Source organism: Geotrypetes seraphini, chromosome 1 (assembly GCF_902459505.1).
Source record: "Geotrypetes seraphini chromosome 1, aGeoSer1.1, whole genome shotgun sequence".
Taxonomy (NCBI): domain Eukaryota; kingdom Metazoa; phylum Chordata; class Amphibia; order Gymnophiona; family Dermophiidae; genus Geotrypetes; species Geotrypetes seraphini.
Window position 1 is genome coordinate 547,742,634 of NC_047084.1, and position 25,179 is coordinate 547,767,812.

The 25,179-nt window shown below is 41.9% G+C and overlaps 1 protein-coding gene across 5 annotated transcripts in view; it reads right to left on the minus strand.

The window, feature by feature from the left end:
- Positions 1-13,262: 13,262 nt before the first annotated feature.
- The window catches only part of PAM (peptidylglycine alpha-amidating monooxygenase), a 616,313-nt gene continuing 604,396 nt past the window's right edge, over positions 13,263-25,179 (minus strand). For all 5 annotated transcript variants that reach the window (XM_033929183.1, XM_033929181.1, XM_033929180.1 and 2 more), the window contains 2 exons: positions 24,173-24,229; positions 13,263-14,084 (listed from right to left, as the gene is read on the minus strand). In XM_033929183.1, coding sequence (XP_033785074.1) covers positions 13,897-14,084; positions 24,173-24,229 — 245 coding nt within the window. In that variant the 3' untranslated portion in view covers positions 13,263-13,896. The remainder of the gene's footprint in view (positions 14,085-24,172; positions 24,230-25,179) is intronic.

Genomic DNA, 25,179 nt, shown 5'->3' on the forward strand with positions numbered 1-25,179 from the left:
AATATTTTTTTAATTGTTTCACACTAAAATTTGAGTGTGTATTGTCTAAAATAATGTTTTTCAACTTGGTCCTGGAGTATCCCCTTGCCAGTCAGGTTTTCCAGATATCCTCAATGAATATGCATGAAAGAAATGTGCATATAATAGAGGTAGTGTATAGAAATCAAGTTTATGCATATTCATTGTGAACAGAAAATGGTAAAACCAGAGGGCATAATTTGAGATTGAGGGGAGATACACTCAAGGGTACTGTTAGGAAATTCTTTATGGAGAGGGTGGTTGATGGCTGGAATGCGCTCCTGAGGGAGGTGATAGAGAGGAAAACAGTGACAGAGTTCAAAAAAGCATGGGATGAACACAGAGGATCTCTAATCAGAAAATAATGGTATATATTGAAGAACTAAGGCCAGTACTGGGGCAGACTTGCATGGTCTGTGTCCCGTATGTGGCCATTCATTTGAGGATGGGCTGGAGAGGACTTGGACGGCTGGGATGATTTAGATGGGCTGAAGTGAGCTTTGATGAAGACTCCAGTATATGGAACCTAAGCACAGTACCGGGCAGAGCTCTAGGTTTCTGGCCAGAAATATTTAAGAAAAAGAACAATTTAAATTAAATCATTAATTTATATAAAGTGTAGGTTTGGGCAGACTGGAAGGACTATTTGGGTCTTTATCTGCTGTCATTTACTATGTTACTATGTCCTCAAAACCTGTCTGGCAAAAGGGTACTATATGACCAAGTTGGAAAAACACTGGTCTAAATCAGTGAAACAAACTTCTGCTTTCATGCATTTTGAATTGTATCATTTAGACAACAGAATGTGAGAAATGTGTAAACTGCGTCGAGCTCTACGAATGTGGAGATGATGCGGTATACAAACCTAAGGATTAGATTAGATTAGATGAGTTTTGCAAACCACTGAAGCTAAGGATTCCCATGTGTGAGGGTAATATCATCTGTATGTATTTTCAAAGAACACAAAGTTTTTTTTTCATCCATTATAAGGTGTTCTCCAAGGACATCGGTCTCACAAAACCTCCCCTATTACTTTAAAGATTGATTTCCATCGCTAAATGGATTTAGGGTGCATCAGATTATGTTTGATGTCAGTGATTCTATCCTGGAGTATGTGTATTTGGTGTGGCAACATCCTGGGCTATCGGTTGTTATTCACCGTGGACTTTGTATCACTATGTATTTCAGGGTCGATTTTAGACATGCTGGGGCCCCCAATCCTCTCTTCCTCCGTTCCCCTATTTCCCCTATTTGCCACTACTCCAACACAAAAAACAACCATCTTCACAAAATTCAGAACGAGGTATCACAAATTAGAAATATGAATAATCAAAATTAAACTGGGAACTTCAAGAAGGTAAACTCAAAGTATTACAACATTGGAGAAATAAAACCAGAAATGCACTTAATTTTTGTACTGAACATAATTAGTGGCACAACCACAAAATCGGGGAGGCTTAGCCCCCCAATTAACATTTCCCTTGCTGTGGTTGATGACCACCTTCTCCCCTCAGGTTCACCATCTCTTCCTCTCTCTATCCAGTGTCTCTATCCAGTGTCTCTATCCCCCCCTCCCTCTACGCCACCTCTTGGGTCCAACCTCTCTTCCTTTCTTTTCCCTCCCTTCATCCATCGTCCTCCAACTCTCTCCCTTTCTTCTGTTTCCAGGTCCATTATTTCTTCCTCTTCACCTCCCCCCATCCTGTTTGGCTTATCCCCCTCTCTTTGAACCCCCTCCCCTGTCCATGTACTTCAAAAGAGCTACACCAGGCATAGTTCTGGTTTCCACCCTTACCTGGCATGCAGCAGAGGATCTCCAGCACTAAAGTGATTCTAACAGGCTGCCATGGCCTCCACTGAAACAAGTTATGTCAGACAGTGCAGCAGAGGCCATGGGCAGCATGTTAGAATTGCCATAGTGCCAGGATCCTCTGCAGGCCATAATTACTTTTTAAAGTTAGACCGGGATGGTTAGGGGGATGCCAGACAAGGGGGAAACATGCCACCCTTCAGGGGGACCCCTAAAACGGGGGCCCAGGGCAACTACCCTGAAATGCTTGTATATCCCAGGTTACATCTATTTTGAAATCCTCAGATATGATGCACAAGGTCCTACTATATATTATATTATTCATTACATATTATAGTATTAAGTATTTTTTAGGCATACAACTATGATTTATTATTAAATATTTCTTGCTGATTATCTGTGGAGCCTGATGATTGAATACTTCTATTTTATAACAGCAATACCGACATAACTCAATACTATCTCCAACAGCACAGACATTTTCATGCACAAGCCTGGTTCTAAGAGAGAGGTTGTAGAGGATCTGCATTAAAGATAGTAGTTTTTACAGCAACCTGTGAACCTGCTCTCTTTTTTAGCACAGCAAAAACAGTCAAGCAATTGTATAGCCTTTAGAGTGTATTTAATACAAAACAGTGTTTTAGCCTAGATTAATTATTTAGGTTGCATTTCAGGGCATATCAACAGATTAGGGCATAAATAGCTGTTGAGGAAAGGCTCTGGTGTTAATTTAATTCCCTTCTACCCACCCCAAAGCTCTCCACCCATCCCAAGGCAGAGCTTTTTGATTTATAGGCTCTCCAGCCTACCAGGAACAGGGCATTACTTTGGTAGGATTTTTCTGCCCTTTCTTCTTTTTTTTTTTCCTTCAAGGTGTAAGTACTTCTGCACCACAGTATGGCTGGGAAACATCGTATCACCAAAGCTGCTGCTCAGGTTACAACTTCTGTCTCTGTGCAGACAGAAAATGTTACCCAGGCTTGAATCCGGTGGCAAGACTGAGAAGCATCCGTGAGAATGAGAGGTACATCAATGAAATGGTTCATGAGGGGTCAAAGATTTCCAGCAGTGGGGAAGAAGAGGCTGTGCTGAGGGAAGGCAGCTGGACTCAGATTACGGAACATTGCAAGATTGGTACTGTGACTCCCCCCCACCCTTGAACTGAAGAACCAGTATGCTATCCTGGAAGTGGAAGAGATAAGAGCATCCCAAGGAGAGGAAGGACCAAAGCTTGAAATTCCAACAAATGAGTAGATCCGTGACCACTAGGAGATGTACGGTAGTGGTAGTTGGTGATTTCCTTCTGAGGGGTACAGAAGCGTCCATCTACAGACATCATGTCACGAGAGGTATGCTGTCTGCCTTGTGTCAATATCCAAGATGTTACAAAGAGCTTACTAAAACTCATCAAGCCTGATGACTACTATCCGATGCTGCTCATCTATATTGGCACTAACGATACCAACTGTCAAACCTGTCAAAAGTGACTTTGTGGCTCTGGAAGAGAAGGTGAAGCATTCATGTGCGCAGGTGGAGATGAATGCTTCGCTACATGGATGGTGTCGTCAAGAGCATTTTGGCTTCCTGGACCATGGGATGATTTTCCTAGGGGTGGTGTGCATCAAAGAAGGGAAGAAGTGTCTTTGCTAGCAGGCTAGCTAATCTACTGAAGAGAGCTTTAAACTAGAAGTGATGGAGCAACTTGATCAAAGTTCCCAGGGTGAAGCTCCCGGGTGAGTATAAGCCCTCAGGTAAGTAAATCACTGAATACCTCTACACGGATCGGAAAAGGGGACAATGTCTGGAAAGCAGTATATCCTAATGCTCAAAGTATGGGAAACAAGATTCTGGATCTAGAAGCTGTGATGCAAAAAGAGGAGTTGGATATAGTGGCGATCACAGAGAACCATGACTGGCAAGGCAGGATTAATTCTTTGAGGGCCCCTAGGTACCCAAGTAGGCTGGGCCCCCTGGCCCTGCCCTGACCCTACCCCACCCATGCCCCGCCCATGTCCCACCCCCATTTATCTGTTTTCTTATTTACTTCTTTATTTCCCCTTGTATTTTTTTTTTAAATTTTTTTTTATTCAAAACAAAGATTAGCATACCAGTGCACAGTTTTTCCTCTATGCAACCCCCAAACATCTCTGAACAAATACCCCTTCCTTCCCACCAGGACTTTAACTCTGAACCCTTTCCATGCATATATAAAAGTGTTCAAATATTTGTAAAGCAGTAATACTATCCAAAACATGTCTATATTAATAACCAAGTTTACAACGCCTCAACTGCCTCACTCTACATCAACCAACTGTAACCCATATGTTCAAAGAAGCGTGGGATGAACACAGAGGATCTAGAATCAGAAAATAATATTAAATATTGAACTAAGGCCGATACTGGGCAGACTTGCACGGTCTGTATATGGCAGTTTGGGGGAGGATGGGCTGGAGAGGGCTTCAATGGCTGGGAGGGTGTAGATGGGCTGCAGTAGGTTTTGACGGAGATTCCGGCAGTTGGAACCCAAGCACAGTACTGGGTAGAGCTTTGGATTCTTGCCCAGAAATAACTAAAAAGAAAAAATTAAAAAAAAATCTAAATTGAATCAGGTTAGGCAGACTGGATGGACCATTCAGGTCTTCATCTGCCATCATCTACTATGTTACTATGTATAAACAACCAAATCTGTAACTCCTCTAGCACAGGGGTGTCCAATGTCGGTCCTCGAGGGCCGCAGTCCAGTCGGGTTTTCAGGATTTCCCCAATGAATATGCATGAGATCTATTTGCATGCACTGCTTTCAATGCATATTCATTGGGGAAATCCTGAAAACCTGACTGGATTGCGGCCCTCGAGGACCGACATTGGACACCCCTGCTCTAGCACTTTCCACTCCATGTATGTTAACTTGAAACAAAACAATAAGGCAAGCAGTCCACCAAAGAATCCAACATGAAACAAAAGAAGATTGGCAGAAAAATAAGGAGATTCAAATCAGGTTAATTCAAGGTGCTCCTAAGACCATGCCTGATGCATTTCGCCAAACAAGGCTAGTCAACGCTAACAAAAAAAACATGTCTTTCATGCAAACAGAACACAGAAAACACTTTTGCCTAATATGGAATATGTAATCACAAACTAACCTCTCCCCCTTTTACAAAACTATAGTATGGTTTTTAGCCACGGCCAGCGCTAAAAAATGCTCTACAGTTTTGTAAAAGGGGGGATAAAATATAAATACATAGACAAAGGTTAAATAAAACCACCAAGAAGCTGGACTCTGCATACAATGCAACACCACAGAAACAACGATGTCCCCTAAAGCAAACAGTGATGTCCCCTAAAACAACAGCAATGTCCCCAAAAGCAAAAAAATAAATAAATATAAATTTTTTTCTACCTTTGTCTTCTCTGGTTTCTGCTCTCCTCATCTTCTGTCCTTCTGTGCCTCTTCCAGAAATTGTCTGCCTCTCCCTTCCATCTCTTCTTTCCCCCCTATTGGTGTGGCATCCATCATCTTCTCTTCCCTTCTCCAATGGTTTGGCATCTCTCTCCTCTCCTTCCCTCTCCCACATCCCCATGGTCAGGCATTTCACGCTCTTCCCTCCCTTTCTCCCACTTCCATCAGCATCTTTCTCTCCCTTCAACCCAATTCCATCCAGTATCCTTCCCCTTATATCTCTCCCCTTCCCCTGCACACCAATTTCATCAGCCCCTTTCTCTCCTTCCACCACCCTTCCATACCACCCTGCCCCCTTTCTCTCCCTCCACCACCCTTCCATCCTCCTTTCTCTCTCCCCCACGGCAACGCCTCTCTCCCGCATCAACAGCATCGCCCCTCCCAGCAATGGCAACTGCCCCCCCCCGCAGTAACGGCAACAGCCCCCCCGCAGTAACGGCAACTGCCCCCCCTGCAGTAACAGCAACAGGCCCCCCCGCAGTAATGGCAACAGGTCCTCCCCACCCACAGCAACAGCAACAGCAACGCAGCCAAATGTGTTACAGGAAAGTCCCGTGATGACCGCTTCTACCGGTCCAGCACCCTCCGACGTCACTTCTTCCACAGCAAGTAAGTGATGTCGGAGGGATCTGGACCGGCAGAAGCAGTCATCGCGGGACCTTCCAGTAACACAGCTGGCCACATTGCCGTTGCTGCAGGCGGGCGGTCTGTTGCCATTACTGCGTGGGGGGGGGGGGCCCGTTGCCGTTACTGTGGGGGGGCCCGTTGCCGTTGAAAAATAGCAAGGTGAGTTGCCCTCCTTCACCGGGCCCCCCTCACAGTTTCGGGCCCTAGTCACGTGCCTAGTTGGCCTACTGATTAATCCGGCCCTGATGACTGGGATGTAGTTATACCGGGCTATAATATGTTCAGGAAAGATAGGAAGAAAAAGAGGGGGAGTAGCGTTATATGTTAAAGATCATATTAAAGCCACACAACTGAAGGATCTGCAGGGCAAAGAAGAGGCACTGTGAATTCATTTGGAAAGAGAGAATAATGAATATATTTACATTGGTGTGATATACAGGCCTCATTCACAGACAGAAGAAATAAAGATTTAATAGTAGACATTCAGAATATACTATATTTTTTGCTTTATAAGATGCACCTGACCATAAGACGCACCCACCTGTAGAGGAGGAAAAACCAAGAAAAAAAATTCTGAACCAAATGGTGTGCCCTGTACTCTTTCCCCCCTCTGGTAGTCTAGTGGTAGACCAGGACAGGGCACGTCTAGAGGTGGGCACGTCTAATGGTAGACACGTGTAGCGGCAGCCAGCCAGCCCCCCCAACCTCCCCCATACCTTTTTAAATCACCCCCTGTACTTTTAAATCATCCCCCAATAGATCACCCCCCTGTACTTTTAGATCATCCCCCCAGAACTTTTAGATCATCCCCCCAGTACTTTTAAATCATCCCCCCAGTACCTGGTGGTCGAGCGTGTATCCCTCCCTTGCTAGTGGCGCACAGGTCAGGAGCACGGATATCAGGAGCAAGTTTTCCACGCTCCTGCTTGGGCCCGCACCGCTTTCTGAATGGCTGGGGTCAGTTCTTGCGGGCCCAAGCAGGAGCGCGGAAAGCTTGCTCCTGACATCTGTGCTTCTGACCTGTGTGCTGCTAGCAAGGGAGGGATGCACGCTGGACCACCAGGGACTGCGATGATGACGAAGGAGAAGGAGGAGGCGGCGGCATGGGGCGGGTAGCTGTTTTAAAAGGTGCAGCAACTGTGGCGACAGCAATGATGGCGGGTGGATAGGTGGGTGTTTTAAAAGGTGTGGCAGCAGGGTGTTTAAAAATGTTGCGGTTATGGCGGCCACGGCGGGCGGGTAGGTGTTTTAAAAGATGCCGCGGTGGGGTGTTTAAAACATTGCGCAGGGGTTCAAAATTGTACCTTCGCTCTATAAGACACACCAAGATTGCCCTCCACTTTTGGGTGGGAAAAAAGTGTGTCTTATGGAGCGAAAAATATGGTATCTAAAAAATGGGAAGTCTTACTAATAGGTGATTTTAACATGCTGGATGTTGATTGGGGTATCCCTATTGTGGAGTCTTCTAGAAGTAGGGAGATCCTGGATTCTCTACAAGAAGAACTGTTCCAGCAGTTGGTAATGGAACCCATGCGGGATGGGGTCATACTGGACTTAGTGCTTACAAACGGGGAAAGTGTTTCTGATGTTACAGTGGGTGATCATCTGGCATCCAGTGATCACTGCATGGTATGGTTTAATATTAAGATGGGTATAGAGAGGGCTCATTCAAAAGCAAAGGTTCTAGACATTATAAAAACTAACTTTATTCGGATGGGGGTTTATGTCAAGGAATTATTGTCTGGTTGGGAATGTCTGGAAGGAGTGGAAATGTGATGGGCAAAACTGAAAGGAGAGATTATAAGGGCGACAAACCTTTTTGTGAGGCAAGTAAGTAAAAATAAGAGTTAAAGAAGGCCGCTTTGGTTCTCAAAAGTAATAGCTGTAAGGTAAGGAATAAGAGGTTAGCTTTCATAAACTGCAAAAGATCACAAAAAGAGGAAGACAGGCAAAAATATCTGGAAAAGTTACAAGAGGCTGGTCATGTAGTCAGGAAAGCAAAGTTGCAAATAGAAGAAAAAATATCTGAGATGGTAAAACAAGACATTTTTTAGATATATTAGTGATAGAAAGAAGTGCAAAAGTGTCATTGTGACGCTCAAAGGTGAAGAGGAGGAATATGTAGAAGTTGATAAAGAAAAGGCTGAAATGCTTAACAAATATTTCTGTTCTGTGTTCACGGCTGAAGAGCTGGGAGTGGGACTGCAGAAGACAAACGTGAATAGGGATGGAGGAGTAATAGACCCTGATCGATTTTCAGAGGGTTGTGTTTATGAGTTGCTAGCTCAAATAAAGGTAGACAAAGCAATGGGGCCGAGGGTGCTGAAGGAACTTAGGGAAGTTCTGGTAGCTTCGCTGACTGACCTTTTCAACGAGTCTCTAGAGTCAGGAGTAGGACTGGAGAAGGGAGGATTGGAGAAGGGCGGATATGGACCCTCTCCACAAAAGTGGAAGTAAGGAAGAAGTAGGGAATTACAGGCCGGTAAGTTCAAATTCTGTGGTAAGCAAATTAATGGAAACACTTTTAAAAGAGAGACAATACACGCTGAGACCAGCTGGTCTCATCATGGCTGCACTTTTCAAGGCTGTATTGTTTGTTCCCCTGATGAGCCAAACATTGCTGAAACAAGGTCACTTGTTGGGAAGATTGGAGAAGATATGACAGCATTGGAGCTCAAGTCGTCTTTTGTCAGCTAAGTCCTTGAATGTGCCCTTTTCCAAACCTGAGTTGTTCTGTGAGGCAGTTTTTTTGCCAGTGAAAGTATCAAAAGTAGTTTTGATTTGTACCTTTTGGTTCTATACTGCTACATTAGTCTGAGGCTTTTTCTCCCTCTTTTTTGGTGCATGCTGGGTTTGAAGAGGGGGGTACCTTAGTGCCACGATCATACAACATTTTGAATCATTATAGAGACGTTTAAATACCTACATAATGTAAATGCACATGAGTTGAGTCTCTTTCATTTGAAAGGAAACTCTGCAATGAGAGGTCATAGGATAAAGTTAAGAGGAGATAGGCTCCGGAGTAATCTAATGAAATACTATTTTACAGAAAGGGTAGATGTGTGGAATAGTCTCCCGGAAGAGGTGGTGGAGATTGAGACTGTGTCTGAATTCAAGAGGGCCTGGGATAAGTCTGTGGGATTTCTCAGAGAAAGAGATTATGGTTACTGTGGATGGGCAGACTAGATGGCCTTTATCTGCCATCATGTTTCTATGTTAAGTTCATACCTGCTCCAAATGTGTACTTGCATGTCCTTTATGCATATGTTTTATAACTTATGTAACAACACCCAAACTACGCCCCAGGGAATGCCTATGCACCATCTTGTATGTACACATACTGATAACAATGAGGGGGGGAATTGTTACGGTGTGGTAAAAATTTACCTTTTATAGCACCCTAATCTCCTGTGGGATTCAGCAGGATCACAGAACCACAGGTTAAGAGAATAAAACTGTTTTTTAGCCTCCTCACAAGCAGTATTATTACCACAGACCAGGAGCATCAGACTGCAAAACCATGGCCCTATTCTCCTTGGCCAACAGAGCAGGATGCCTCTCCCAGCTCAATTCCCTTGCCCCTTCAAAGGTTTCAAGTTTTATTAGTTTTAATATACCGACCATCGACGTGCATCTAGCCAGTTTACAATGCTAAAAAATGTAAAGGTTAAAAAAAAAAAAATTATATATATATATATATATATATATATATATATATGTATAATAATTATAAGAGGGGGAAGAGTGAATATTAAGGACAATTTACAAATACAAACTTAGACTTGAGGGGAAGGAGGAGTCAATAAATACATCATTAAAAACAAAGTAAAAGAACAAGGAAGAGGGGGGATACAACATTAGGAATGGGGATCACTTCTTGAAAGCGGCTGATGATAAGTTTTACTGGCTGTTGGAGAGGAAGTATTTAAGGGCTGTGATATGCATCTTGAAATAAGAATGTTTTTAGTTTAGTTTTAAATTTGTCGAGGAAATTTTCGAGACAAAGTTGAGGTGGCATAATGTTCCAAAAAGTTGGAGCAACTATGGAGAAGTTAGTTTTCCTAGTGTAGTAGAATTCTTTGATGGAAGGGATGGTCAATAGATTCTGATCTGCTGATCTAAGTGTCTGAGACAGGCAAAGAGTAATGATTGGTGGTCCTTGGAGGGGGTCTTTGGTTACGAGCAACTGTCATTTACTCTTGCCCAGTCCGGCACCAGCTGCATAATGGCTTGACAATACTTTGGTCATATTTCCATCAATGATATCAAGATAGCCCTTTGAAGGTACAAGAGCTACCTTTATAATGATGGGTGTGGGAGGAGGGCGAGTGGCTTGGCTTGAACTTGTGGGGTGGACAGGAATTGAGCTGGGAAGTACTCTGCTCTGTCAGCTTGGGAGCAGCTGACCGTGGCTTTGGGACTCAATGTTCCCAGGTGGTAAAATAACCCCAGCTAAAATGGTACATCGCTGCAAGTTGTGTTAGGGTATTTGCATAGTAATAAGATACAAAACAAGCATTTCATTACTACTTAAGCCATGACAACTTAAATATATCCAAATATTATAAACCAAATAATTCCCACTTAACCTAACATGTTAGTGAAAGTTCAATTCTAATAGCAGGAATTGGCCTCAGTAGTGGAGCCTACACGTAGTCGAAATCAATGACTGGGGTATTCAGCGTAGTTGTCCTTGCTCCTTATTCTCCAATCATTGGCCTTAATCCTGTTAAATTACTTTATTCAAAAAAATTCAATCTGCTATAAATTTCTTATTTTTTCTTTTTCCAATTTTATAACTTATTATCATTAAAACATTCTATTAAACTCATTTTACCCCTTTCATTACACTCTCATTCTATTCCTTTCACTACTCTGTCATTCTACTCCTTTCATTACATTATTATATATTTCTCATGAAACTGCCTGCTTTCTATTATATCTATTGATAGTTATTTTAAACTAGGCAACATTCATTATTCCAAAAGCCTACTTATCTTGAGTCAGCACTTGTATTTCAAAACAGCCAACGTGACCGCTTTCAAATAAACATTGAGCAGCAACGACTTGTTTCCCAAATTATCTGGCCCTGATGCAGTGGGTTTGAGTTTGTGCCCACGAAACGCTGGCCACGTTGGCTGTTTTGAAATACAAGTGCTGACTCAAGATAAGTAGGCTTTTGGAATAATGAATGTTGCCTAGTTTAAAATAACTATCAATAGATATAATAGAAAGCAGGCAGTTTCATGAGAAATATATAATAATGTAATGAAAGGAGTAGAATGACAGAGTAGTGAAAGGAATAGAATGAGAGTGTAATGAAAGGGGTAAAATGAGTTTAATAGAATGTTTTAATGATAATAAGTTATAAAATTGGAAAAAGAAAAAATAAGAAATTTATAGCAGATTGAATTTTTTTGAATAAAGTAATTTAACAGGATTAAGGCCAATGATTGGAGAATAAGGAGCAAGGACAACTACGCTGAATACCCCAGTCATTGATTTCGACTACGCGTAGGCTCCACTACTGAGGCCAATTCCTGCTATTAGAATTGAACTTTCACTAACATGTTAGGTTAAGTGGGAATTATTTGGTTTATAATATTTGGTTAAGTTTTTCCACTGGGGAACTTTTGTATTTAGTGTGTTAACTTAAATATATCACCATGACATTTTTTTTTTGTCAGACAGCATTAGGGCTATTTAAGTTATGTTAAAGATCTTAATACCACTTGGTGAATTCAACCATGAGCAACCAAATCTTCATGCATTTATTCTCCACGTGCAAAAACATGCTTTACAAAATTACCACCAATAACTCAAAACCAGCTGGTCCAAGTTAGCACAGCTTATTTTTGCACATGTAATTACAGTGAATATTGTGAAAATGTTGCAGATTTAAGTTGCTGAAAAAGGAGGAAACTGCTCTCTCCAATTTCCTAAACTGTAAAAAGAGCCATTGTGTCCTCCTTTTACTGTGCCATGCATTTTGCCAGTAAAACATATTAGATCATGCTGACTGGCAGGGAATTGAGCTCCCTTCCCAACCCCTCTTGTACGTCCTCTTTAGAGTTAGGGAGCAGTAGCCTAAAATCAAAATACAAGTATTTTTGGACAACTTTAAACACTAAAACTTACAGAACAGAAAGGCTGTATTATGAAGTGGTCACATGCACTTGTGTCAGATCCAAAAGCTATATAATACAGTATGTATCAGATCTACATTAATGCAGAGGCAGCTTAATCAAACTAAATCAGGGATGTCCAACCTGCAGCCCAGTGAAGTATTTTGTGCGGCCCCGATCAAGGACAATGCAGTGTTTTCCTCTGCTGCCCCCTGGTGTTTACCGTCTTGCCGGCTCCCTTCTCTGTCTTGCTGCAGAGTTTGCACGTTTGTTTTGTCCCAGAAACATTTTTTTCAACCAATGCGGCCCAGTGAAGCCAAAAGGTTGGACTCCCCTGGACTAAACAATTACCTAGGGTGGCAGTTTCACCAGAGTAGCTGCATTCAAAGCAAAGGCATAGCTCCTACCAGCCACATGAAATCAAAGAAGCATCAGCACACACTTTTACTCACAGGTAGGGCAGGCAATTTTCAAGCAGCTCATTTACCTAGGTAAATGAATTTTGGAAACTGCCCTCATTCTAGGTAAATTAATTTTGGAAACCGCCCTCGTTGTATAATGCATATATCTACAAACACAGAAGGTTAATATTTTAGATATGCTGTCCAATGACAAACCAATTTTTCTAGGAGATACTATTGGAGTAATCCTGATTTATTGAGTTTTAATTTTAAAAATCATATTGGAGAGGGAGGACTAGGTACCTGAAAATTAACTGAGAGGTGCCACAAAGCTAAAGGTTTTCTTACAGCACTTAACTCCCTTCTATGGATTCTGCATTAATGAATAGTAAGAACGTTTGTCTATGTACCATGAACTTACAATGTTTCAGATCCATAATCTAGTAACTTTGAGAGAGAATTAATTTGTGGAAATACCTCCTAACACTAATCACCTATACTGATCCACTATATGTATTAGAATATGCAATTTGAGACACAGATTTCCTCTTAGCTAAGATCATGTTTTATTAAACACACTGCAGGTTCGATATATAGGCACAATTTCTAATGAAGTGCTTAAAGATAGCTTGGTCTAATACACTTTTGATAGCTGTTCATTCTCCCTATTTCTCTCTCTTTACATAACAAAATATGGTCCAAGCTTAATTTTAAAAAATCTCTTTTGTCTTCTTGGCTGGTGAATAATGGTTTACTGTATCTTTACCCAAAGCACACACACTTTTTCCAACCTGCAAAAATTCCAACATACACTCTGAAACTAATGCTCTGCAAACACTTTATTACACAAAGTACATTCTGTTTTCTGAAAATAGTGTTCTAAACACTGTACCCATCTAAAAATAAGACAGCCCAGAAACATAACCCAAACAAAAGCAAAATCTTTAAATAGAGACTTTTTCTTTCTTTCTTTCTCTAGATACAACATAATGGAGTAATTTAAAAAAATAGAAGAGGATCTAGCAGCTTTATTTTGCAACATGTTTAGAATGCTAAGAAGGAAAGGCACAAAAGAACATAGAAATCAGCAATCAAAATTCTACTGGAAAACACAGTGTTATAAGCAGAGGATGAACTTGCCTACAAAACACTGGAGAAAGGGAAGAGAAAAAAATCTCTTTCAAAATGCTTAAATGATTAAATACTACATAGTTAGTTTTCAAAGTTAACACTGCAAGAATAGATGATTTTTTTTCAGAATTTATATGTTGACAAAAATATGGCAACAGTATGAGTAAGACACACCCTTACCTGCTTAAAGAAAAGAAAACCATGACAATGTACAGCCCACAGAGACATGTACAGTTACAATTAAATACACAACCTTAAACATGCTACTGTAAAGCAACCTCACACTAATGGATAAAATCATTCAACATAAACTGGATGTCAGTTTCAGGATGATGAGGAAACTGGAGGTGCTGGTGGAGGTGGTGCAGAATACTCTTCTTCTGAATCTGTACCATCATCCTCATCTTTTTCTTGATCGCTCCCTTCTGTACTTAGCCGGTCAAATCCTTTCCGACTGTACCTTTTCTGGCTTGCAAAAAAGTTCCCTAGGTTTAGGCCTCCACTGCCTTTTCCTGTAAGAACATCAGATATTTGATAAATGGATAGTACTATCAGTGTTAATCTGTATTTACATATAACCTGATATTCAGAGTTGATACTAATGGTTTTCCAGTTATATTACATCACTCATGCGGTAGAGCAGGGGTGTCCATACTTTTTGGGCTTGCAAGCTACTTTTAAAATGGCCAAGTCAAACTGATCTACCAACAATAAAATAAAATAAAAAAAAACAGAAAGCATACTGTATGCGGAAAAAATGTTAATTATCATTTATATTCCGTTTTTTTTTTCCAAAGAGGTCAAGGCAGATGACTTTATTCAATGTTACCTCAGTAACAATTATACAAAAATAGACAAATATACCACCTCCCTTTTTACTAAACCGCGATAGCGGTTTTTAGCACAAGGAGCTGTGCTGAACCGCCATTGTGGTTTAGTAAAAGGGGGCCATAGTGCAAAATATAGACAGCAGATATAAATTCTCAAAACGGACATATTTTGATCACTAAATTGAAAATAAAATCACTTTTCCTACCTTTGTTGTCTGATGATTTCATGAATCTCTGATTGCTCTTCTTCTGATTGTGCATCCAATATTTATTCCCTTCTTTCAGCCTCCTGTATGCTTCCTCTCCTCCAGACCTCATTCCTTCCCCAACTTTTTCTTTCTCTCTCCCTGCCCCTCTCTCCTTCTTTCTTTTTGTCTGTCTTTCTTTCTATCTCCCTGCCCCCTCTTTCTTTCTTTCTGTCTTTCTCTCTCCATGCCCCCTTTCTTTCTTTCTGTCTCCCTGTCCCCCCTTTCTTTCTTTCTGTTTCCCTTCTTTCTTTCTGTCTCCCTGCCTGCCCCCTTTCTTTTCCTGCACTCCACCGCCGCAGAGTTGTGAGCTCTCCCTGCTTCCCAACGCAGAAGTGCCGGGCCAACCAGCCTTCCCTCCAAATGGCTGGCCCGGAACTTCCTCTCCGACATCAGTATTGACGTGGGGGGGGGGGGGGGCTGGTTGGCCGGTTGGCCCGGCGCTTCTGTTTACGATGTTGGGAAGCAGGTAGAACGCGAAGGCAACGCAAGTCTATCACGGAGCCCGGGATACTGGTCAATTGCAGTCGACCTTTTGGGCACCCCTGCTGTAGAGTCACCCCTGCTGTAGTCATCTCTGGGTTGGCAGGTTTGGCTACCAGAAACCAGATTATTACTTATATATTATTCACAACTGATTAAAGTAAAGCACAAGCAAGTTTCTTTTAGGTTATTCTAATCACCAGTTTGCATCTTCACCTAAGAATGGGCAGAGTAATTCTGTAACTGGGCACCAGTAGTTATGTGTATCTTGCATGGGTAAATGCTGAAACAACTGGCACCTACACATGTAATTACACTATTCTATAAGATAGCACATACCTTTCTTAACATGTAACTCCTCCTTTCCCCGCCGATCATCACCCGAGGTTCCACTGGCCAGCACACAACAACAGTGGCAGACCGCCCCAGTCAACAGCAAGTAGACCAGCCGAGACCTCCAACCGCAACCAGACTCCAGGCAGGGGAAGGAAAAAGAATGCCATCTTGCTCCCTCTTTCCCCCGCCGATCATCGCCCAAGGTTCCACCAGCCAGCACACAGTGGCAGACCGCCCCAGCTTCAGCAGCAGCAAGCAGACCAGCTGACACCGCGACTAGACTCCAGGCAGGGGAAGGAAAGAAAATGCCTCTTACTCCTCCCTTCCCCCGAGGCTCCACCCGGCCAACACCAGCTCTGACTCTCCCTCAAACCATCTCTATCCTCACACACACCACTACTACAAATAACATGCCTCCGACACACCAAACCACCCCCCTCCCCACCCCCCCTCTCACCACAACCCCAACCCTCCTCACAAAAATATACTTCACCATCCCCATCATCACCATTACCTCCCAATACAAAAACAGCTGTACCAGGAACCCTGCCAAACTCATCCCCATCCCCATCCTACCCTCCCCACCAGCCCTCATCAACAACACACTCAAGTTCGCACTCATCAATGCAAGATCAGTTAATAAAACCTTCATCCTTCATGACCTCATCTGTGCCAACACTTGGGATGCCCTCATGGTCATTGAAACCTGGCTCCAATACAACGATGGGATAGCACTAGGCGAACTGTGTCCTCCAGGCCCTAGCCTGCTCACGCACCACAGGGAGAGGAGGCGGAGTGGCCACCATCACCAAGATCGCTGCCACACCAAAACTGATAAATACTATCAACGCTCCCACCCTAGAGGCTCTTGCCTTCACCTTGGGCCACAAACACAAAATTGCTTTCATTCTACTCTACAGAGCCCCACACTCCTCAGCAGAAGCCCTAGAGTCCCTCCTTGAATTCATCACCAAGCTATCCATCTCACACAAACATGTGACCATCCTGGGAGACTTCAATTTCCCAGACTACCCCAACACCTCAGGAATGAATGACAGCTTCCTCTCCTCCCTCACCGACCTGGGATTCCACCAAGCTGTAACCACCCCACACACTCAGCAGGCAACACTTTAGACTTAATCTTCACCCATAGGGACCTGACTGCAGAGCCTCAACAAACAATCTGCACCACTACACCTGTCCCATGGTCAGACCACCACCTCATTGAGCTCCAACTCCCAACTGAAACTACCTCAGCCCTGCTGAAAGGCTCTATCCCACCCACCCAACATCAAATCCCCAGCTCAGTCAACCCTACAGTGATGGCCACAGACATTCACAATCTAAACAAAATCTGCACCCAACACCCACACTCCATCGACCTAGCAGCCACCACTTGGCACTCCAACATCCAGTCCCTCTATAACAGCCTCGCTCAAACAAAAACAATACGAATAACCACCACCAAAACACCTGCCCCCTGGTACACCAGCGACCTCCGATCTATAAAGGGATCACTGAGGAAAGCAGAAAGAACCTGAATCAAACACCCAAATTCAGAATCCAAAACTCACTGGGAAAACACAGCCACTACCTACAAAGCTGCTATCCTAGAAGCAAAGAAAGTCTACTACTCTCACATCCTACAGAAAGTCCCAGCTAGGTGCAAACAACTGTTCGCACTTACAAACCAACTCTTCACCAATGCCCAAGGAAAAAAACAAAACAATCCAACTGAACTTGATAGTGAGGCTCTCTCGGATTTCTTCCAGTCCAAGTTATAAACCATCTGCAATAATCTTGACACCATCAGCCACCCACCAGCATACCCCCAACCTAACCCCAATACTCCATCCTCTACCACCCTATCCCAATTTCACATGACCACCCATGCTGAAGTTCTCGAAACCCTGAGAGAATTCAAGCCCTCCGGCACCCATCCTTGACCCCTGCCCATCCAGTCTCCTACTATCCACAGAAGACGCCATGGCAGAATCTATCCCCCCCTTCATTAACTCCTCCCTCTCCATGGGGACAGTACCACTCAGCTGGAAGTCGGCTATTATCAAACCCACACTCAAGAAACCCACCCTCAACCCCAACAAACCCAGCAACTACCAACCAGTCTCCAACCTCCCATTTGTCTCCAAACTCCTAGAACGAATAGTGCTCCGCCGCTTACATCTTTTCATAGAAGAAAAAAGCGGCCTTGTCTCCCGCACAATCTGGCTTCCGAAAAGGCCACCGCAGAGTCAGTACACCTGGATATCACAGATGACAGTTGATCAATAGTCGACAAAGGCAGTGATGACCTAGTGGACCCACTTGACCTCAGCTGCCTTTGACACTGTCGACCATCACCTCCTCTTTTCCAGACTCTGTGACCTCGGCATCAAGGACTCGGCTCTCCAGTGGTTAACCTCATTCCTTCACCAAAGAACCCAAACATTCCTACTAGGGCCGACCAAATCTGACCCCAAACTATCAAATATGGTGTTCCCCAAGGCGCCCTTCTATCCCCCCTCCTTTTTAACCTCTACATCAGACCTGCTTTAGATATAGCCCAGTAGTACAACATCAAAATTCACTCTTACACCGATGACATTCAGCTGCTCCTCCCACTAGGCGAAAATCGATCATCCCAAATTGATAACCTCCAACTTTGCCTCTCTGACATGAAAATATGGATGTCAAACAACAAACTACAGCTGAACGCCTCCAAAACTGAACTGTTATGGATTAGGAAAAAAAGTACCAAATACACACGCCCAACTCTATCATGGGACTCCACCTCACTAACAGCAGCAGATCAGGTACGCAGCCTAGTAGTAACATTAGATGGCCACCTGTTCCTGTCCACCCACATATCTCAAATAGCCTCCACCTCCTTCTACTACCTCCGCCAACTGAGAAGAATCAAATCCTACATCTCCAAACCTGACCTAGCCCAACTCCTCTATGCCTATGTTCTCTCCAGGATGGATTACTGTAACTCCCTATTTAATGGAATGGCCAAAAAAGATCTCAAATGCCTCCAGCACGTACAAAACGCAGCAATCCGCCTCCTACACAACCTCAACTACCATGACCCTATCTCCCCAGCCCTCCGCACAAAGCACTGGCTTCCGATCAATGCTGTGCTTTCAAGACCCTGGTGATAGCACATAAAAGAATTTACGCCACTACCCCAGCATACATAGGATCCAAGCTAACCCTGTACATCCCCACCCGCCTCCTCCGCCCTGAAACAGAGAAACACCTATGTATCACCCCAGGAAGGTCTCTCCTGTCAGAAACCGCCCGCAAATGCTCCTACAGCCACTTCATCCCCCATCTCTGGAACCAACTCCCCCCACAAATCAGACTACAGAACTCTCTGATGACCTTCCGGAAAGTAGTAAAGACCCTCCTCTTCAACTGAAATTCTAACTGCAAACTACCCCTTGACCTCCTTATATTCCCTCTCCTTTCTGCACTCTCCTGTACTTAAGTTGCTGTATAGTCTTTGAACTGTCCAAAATGTTTTCCATTGTGAATGTTGGCTTGTAATCCGTTCTGAGCTACTGGAAGGATGGGATAGAAATCAAAATAAATAAATAATTGCAAGAGGGTCTGTATAGGTCTCCAACTTACATTCATAATTTTTAGAATACTATGAGTTATAATGTGTTGCATGGTGCATTTAGGCATGCCCATTTATGCCTGCCATTGGCACGGCACTAGTATTCTATATTTTGGTGCACAGATGCCATTACAGAGCTGGTACCCGGCACCTCATTAGAAACTTAGAAATCAAAATACATAAAATCCAAGTAAAATAAGGAACAGAGAAACAAGCCATGATAGATGCGGCCCCTAGTATATGTGCCATATGAAACAGGAGTACTTAAGAAGGTGACAGGAAAACCAAAGTAACAAACCCATGTCATTGAACTCCTATACACTTTTACTTCAACTTAGAAGAGGAAACATGGGTAATCTGAACTTAGACATGCGTTATCCCAAAATATCAAATAAATTATTCCTGAGCCAGTGGCATCAACTGAAGATAAGGAGATACCGTAAAGTTGAGTATGAATGACCTAACTAAACGAAAAGAGGCAATGTGTCTGCCGAGTTAAGGTGCTGAATAGAATCTTAGGAAGCAATTGAGAAATTTCTAGAAGAATGGTCACCAGTATCAGAAAACATGAGAGGAAATGGTAACCGCAATGTTTACTAGTGAGGAGAAAATCTCAGTGTTTTCTCGCATTTTCTCGTGAGGATAATCTCAATGTTTTCTTGTATTTTTTTGTGAGTAGAAAAACAAAATAAGGAGAAATAAAATTGCTGGGCAGAAGCATAATACCAGAGGTCCATCAAAAACCAACATAAACTCTGAATAAAATCTTGTGTGTGGAAGAAAAGCACACCACGATATTTCCTACAGAAATATGGAAGCATAATGACAGAAAAAGTCAAACAGACCAACTACTCTGCTCTTCCACAGTAGCTCTTAAGTCTTCTTCTCTTAGTAAAAGCAAAAAGTAAAATAACTCTGCGAGACCATTAAGAAATGGTTGTAACAGAAGATCATATGAGGTAATCAACCAAGAAAATGGGTTTTTTTTTAGTAAAAACTTCCAGGTCACTTAAAATGATTCCAATGGTGAATCAAGATTACAGGCTTTTGGTAGCACCATGGAGGAGTTCTGAGTCTTACGTGACTGTATTATATTAGCAGGAACAAATCGGTAAGAAAGGTAAAAAGGAGGTGATCTAGAAATAGTCTAGAGGTCACAACGTGTAACAGACAAAATCCCAGCATACTGCAGAGAAGTGTAACTAGTAGAACAGTAATGCACTGAATAAAGATCAATATACAAACAAAGGGCTTATAACAAAGGTGCAGCTTGATTTTAGTACTAGAACAATACCCAGTGGTACTATGATATGCTATTAAAACTTGCATATGCTAAATTGCACAAGAGCATATCCATTTTATCTGACTAGAAATTGAAATTGCACCCCAACATTACCTATTTTCTCTGGCTAGAAATTGAAAATGAAACTGAAAGATATAAATGTGATCTGTGCAGAATGCAGAGCAGAAACAGGTCTAGAATTATAATCTTATCTAATAGAACTTGGGTAGTGTGCACTGATACTTGAACATATAACCCTGTAACTTTAGACCGTGTACTGAAACCTTTGTCCCAGAGACTCTGTTTAAGATAAACTGGAGTAAAATGGAAAAAAACCATCTTTAAAAGGATGTACTGGCCTCCTCCTCCCCTACAGCCACTCCCAAACCTCTGGGTTCCTTTGGAATAAAAAAAGGAGATGGAGTAAAGGATGTTGTGGATAATGTCCATTAAACCAGTGGTTCCCAACCCTGTCCTAGAGGACCACCAGGCCAATCGGGTTTTCAAGCATGAGAGAGATTTGCATATAATGGAAGTGACAGACATGCAAATCTTCTCCATGCATATTCATTAGGGCTATCCTGAAAACCCGATTGGCCTGGCGGGCCACCAGGACAGGGTTGGGAACCACTGCATTAAACAATAGGAAAAACACATATAGGGAATGATACTTCAAAGTAATATGTGCCTTTTGGAAAATACTATATGAACATTGATGGTACAGTGGAAGGCATGTTTCAGAAAAAATCTGGTTAGTCCTGCTTATAAGATAAAGCAGAGAACCATTCTTCTTCAATGGATAAAATAGAGAAAGAAAATGACCACTGATAGTGCATAAGCACAAAAGTAAACACTGCTTGACTTAATTTCCTTACCATGTTAAAAAAAAAGAAGTAACTTAACAGGCTCTACACCCATGTTAGATTCTGCCACTTATCTTTGTACGTTTGAGTCCAAACAACAGGAAAGAGATCACTTTACAGGCTCTACACTCATGGTGGATTCCTTTCACAGTAACCCGATGAAAATCATCGATGTCTATGTAGGTTGTTTTGAACCCATACTGACATGCTAAGATATGCAGCTATGCCATCTGTGATAAAACATCCATTTCTTTTCTTATGCAATTTTGCGCAGCAGAGTCCATGGGAAAATAAAGTTCAAAGACTGCTGGAAATTAAGAAACTTGAGCTGGAATTTTGTGCCACGGCTACAGGTGAATTCAAATTTTTGATAAAAAGCTTTTGGTGTCCCGTATGAAAAACCTTCAATACCTCGATGGCTTTTCCAAGAGAAGGACAAAAATATATGCCTGGTCAGTAATTACTCGACAAATGTAAATATGTGGATGAGGACTCAAATAAAATGTTATGATACCTAATCAAAAAATAATGCAAAGATCAAACCAAGTCTAAAAATGTTCCTTTCTAGATAAAAATGGCTCAGAAACAGTGAGTGAGTAAGGCCAACACAGTTTATGAAAAACATCAAGAGGCATACTGATTAGTGTATGTCTAATGCAATAGAATTGAATACGATAATTTCAAACTTATCCAATATTAACAACAGAAATGGATTAATTTCTGTCTCCCCAAGACGAACCAAAGGTCAAAACAAATAGAGCTAAAATAATTTGAAAGACCTCGGTGTGCATGGCTACTATAGGAACAAACATCAAAGCTGATGTGTCTCCAAACAATATGGAGATGGGCTATAGGTGCGGGTATCTGTCTGACCACTCAACAAAAGCCTTACAGAAGTTGACAAGTGATACAAAACTAATCTGGTATAAAAGCCACTAGTGAAATTGCTACCCACAAGAAAGAGAATCTTTGCGAGACTGAATCAAACGGCCCAAGCGGCAAACCTCTTATATTGAAAAAACAACCAATATTAATAACAGATATAACAACAAAGCCAGCAAAGTGTTGGAACCAATAATAAAGTAAAAAACCAAAATTAAAATTAAGTTAAAAAACCTTACCTTGCTTAAAAGAGAGCCAAAAGTGAGATAGAGCAGCTGCAATGCAGTGGCTATATTGAAAGATCACCGCACCGAATAGAGATAAGAAGGTACTGCATGATGACATCATGCTGCATCGCCATCGCAAACTAAAGCGTGAATCAAAGTGGTGGGTGAAACAATGACAGCTACGTGCAAATAAAGGGCATGAGGTTTAAAAAAAAAGATTGAACTTTTAAAAAACAATAACTGGCTAGGATACACAGATATTATAGATGTTTAACCAAAAAGCTAGCGGGAAATAACATCTTCAAATTTTAAAGATCTCTTGATCTTTAAATAGAAAGAGCAAGAGCAATTATTGTTCCAGTATGTCCCTAGAAGTCATGTTGAAAATGGTTTCTCATTAACAAAGGACCAAACATAGATTCTGATATAGGCAGTTTACTAAAACATAATGCCAGGACAATTTTGGCTGCTAGCAAGAATATAAAAGATAAGTTCATTTTATGTACATATGAAGACTGGAATGAGTGATCTTCTGATTTCATTAAAGATGACCACTTAAGTATTGTGGTATGTGGTTTTCTTTTATTGGATTTCAATGCATTATTTAACTTTTTTTTAGCTATTTTTAAGTGGAAAGGCTATAATTACTACTGAATACACATACCTTGGAAATACTGTGAGGTGCTCAATCATTCCACTTTCCTATAATACAGGAAATTATTTTGCAGACAATTCTTGTTCCATAGTTGTTGTTGTTTTTTTAATATGTTTACAGAACAAGCCTTACTGTTTTATTTTGCCTAATGAGATGTTTTCTCCAAGTATTTGGTGTGGGTTTAGGTTTGTTATGCCTAGGGCCCGGGGGTAAATGAACTCAGCATACTACGTGACATGTCTCCTCAAGTCTGCTTATCTGACCTCCTTGTCCTGAGTGTTACCTTGACAACCCCAAAAGGACAGTAAAGTCTGTTTATCTGACATCCTGACCTCCTTGATCTTCAAAGGACAGTAAAACCAGATGACCATCAGTAAAGACAGATGGGAAACCCGGGCTCTGCAAACACCTTCTGAATAAGTTGCTTCTCTGACTTCCTGACGCCTGCGTGTCTCTCAATGGGAAATTGGGCTCTGTAACACCTTCTGGATAACATCAAAGTTTGCTTCTCTGACTTCCTGACGCCTGCGTGTCTCTCAATGGGAAATCGGGCTCTGTAACACCTCCTGGATAACATCAAAGTTTGCTTCTCTGACTTCCTTTTCTCTGCGTGTTGCCCGATAGCATCAAAGGGACACAGATCTCTGCAAACACCTCCTTAACCTAGGTGTTGTCAAAACAGAGAACAAAAGAGCAAGACCAGCTGTTTATGCTTTACTAAGAACCCAGCAGCTTTTCCAGCTTTTCACCCAATATAAAAGACGGGACTTGCCTCTAACCAGAGAATCCATGACGTCTGGAAGGAGAATCCACGTCTAAAGGGACAGTCCTTTGGTCCACCCATCTATCTATTGCAAGGATTCCCAATTGTGAAGATGGTCGTTATATGGGGTCAAGGTGATGCTATTTTATATTTAATTCTTATATATGTATAATAAAGTGTTATTGTTTATGCTTTATATTGTCTGTGTGCTTTTTTGAGTGTCACTGATCATCCCATTTGACAGAAATAAGTGGCGGAACAAGGTTTTTCACTGCTATTCTTTTTCTATTGTTGCCATTTATCTTTATTTAAAAAATAAATATCATGTGCAAACCATCTGTTCTCAGCTCAGCTGGTTTACAAAATTCAAAGCACTTAAAAGTGGTTACAGAGCTCCAGTCATTTCACATACCTCGAAGCTTTCCTATGAGTCCTCCTGAACTGGATTCATGTTTGTGCTCTGTCTCAGCTGCAAGGAGAAGAGAACATTCCAAGTAACCATTCTCCTAGTACTGATTCACATTTACATTCCATCTTTTTAACTGAAAGCTGTATTCTTATATCACCTTTATATCTCACCTTTTTGTTCCCAGTAAGGCTGGTCTTTGGGCAGAGATTTTTTTAGATACAATTAGTATTGTATTCCTTTTTAACTTATCAATGTTGACTTGGCATAATACTGTATACCCTGTCAGCGCTATATAAACAATAAATGTTGTAATAATAGGAATGAACTCAAGACAGTTAAGAAACTGACAACAATAGAAATTTAAACCCCCATACTGTTGTATGACTTTAGGCTAAGGTTCTTCACAATGACCCATCAATGATACAAGTACCGATAAAAGATGATGTTCAGAAAGCATCAGCACACAGTATTCTAGCGAAAGATTAGGTTCTTACCTCTGCTAATCTTCTTTCTTGTAAATTTCCTCTGTAGTCTGGATGATAGGGTTGTGTATCTTATCTAGCCATAATTTGTAGGAATCTCAAATAACAAACTTGAGCCCCTCCCCTGGGTCTATCTCCTGTGACATGATCCCTGAAGACCAGTCAGTAACCAAGCCAGGAAGGACTACCTAAAAAACAAGAAACAAAAGAGAGAGGGAGGTGGAACGAGGAACTCCCCGCTACGCAATTAATTCAGTTCATGGAAAAAAAAAAAAATCAAAACAGCCATATTGAAGATGCAAAACATAGCATGAACATTCAATTTGAACTATAAACCTCATAGAACTTCATAAAACTTTAGAAGGAGACACAGCCTATATAGGCAAGAGGGGCCAACCACCCTGGGACCCCTCTAACCTTTCTTTACAAGGGAAGGATGGCATTCTCAGCAATGCTGGGTAAAGACAGAAATCCAGCTTACCAGTTACTTGCCAGGCGACCTGCGAATTGGACAGAAACTGAGCGGGT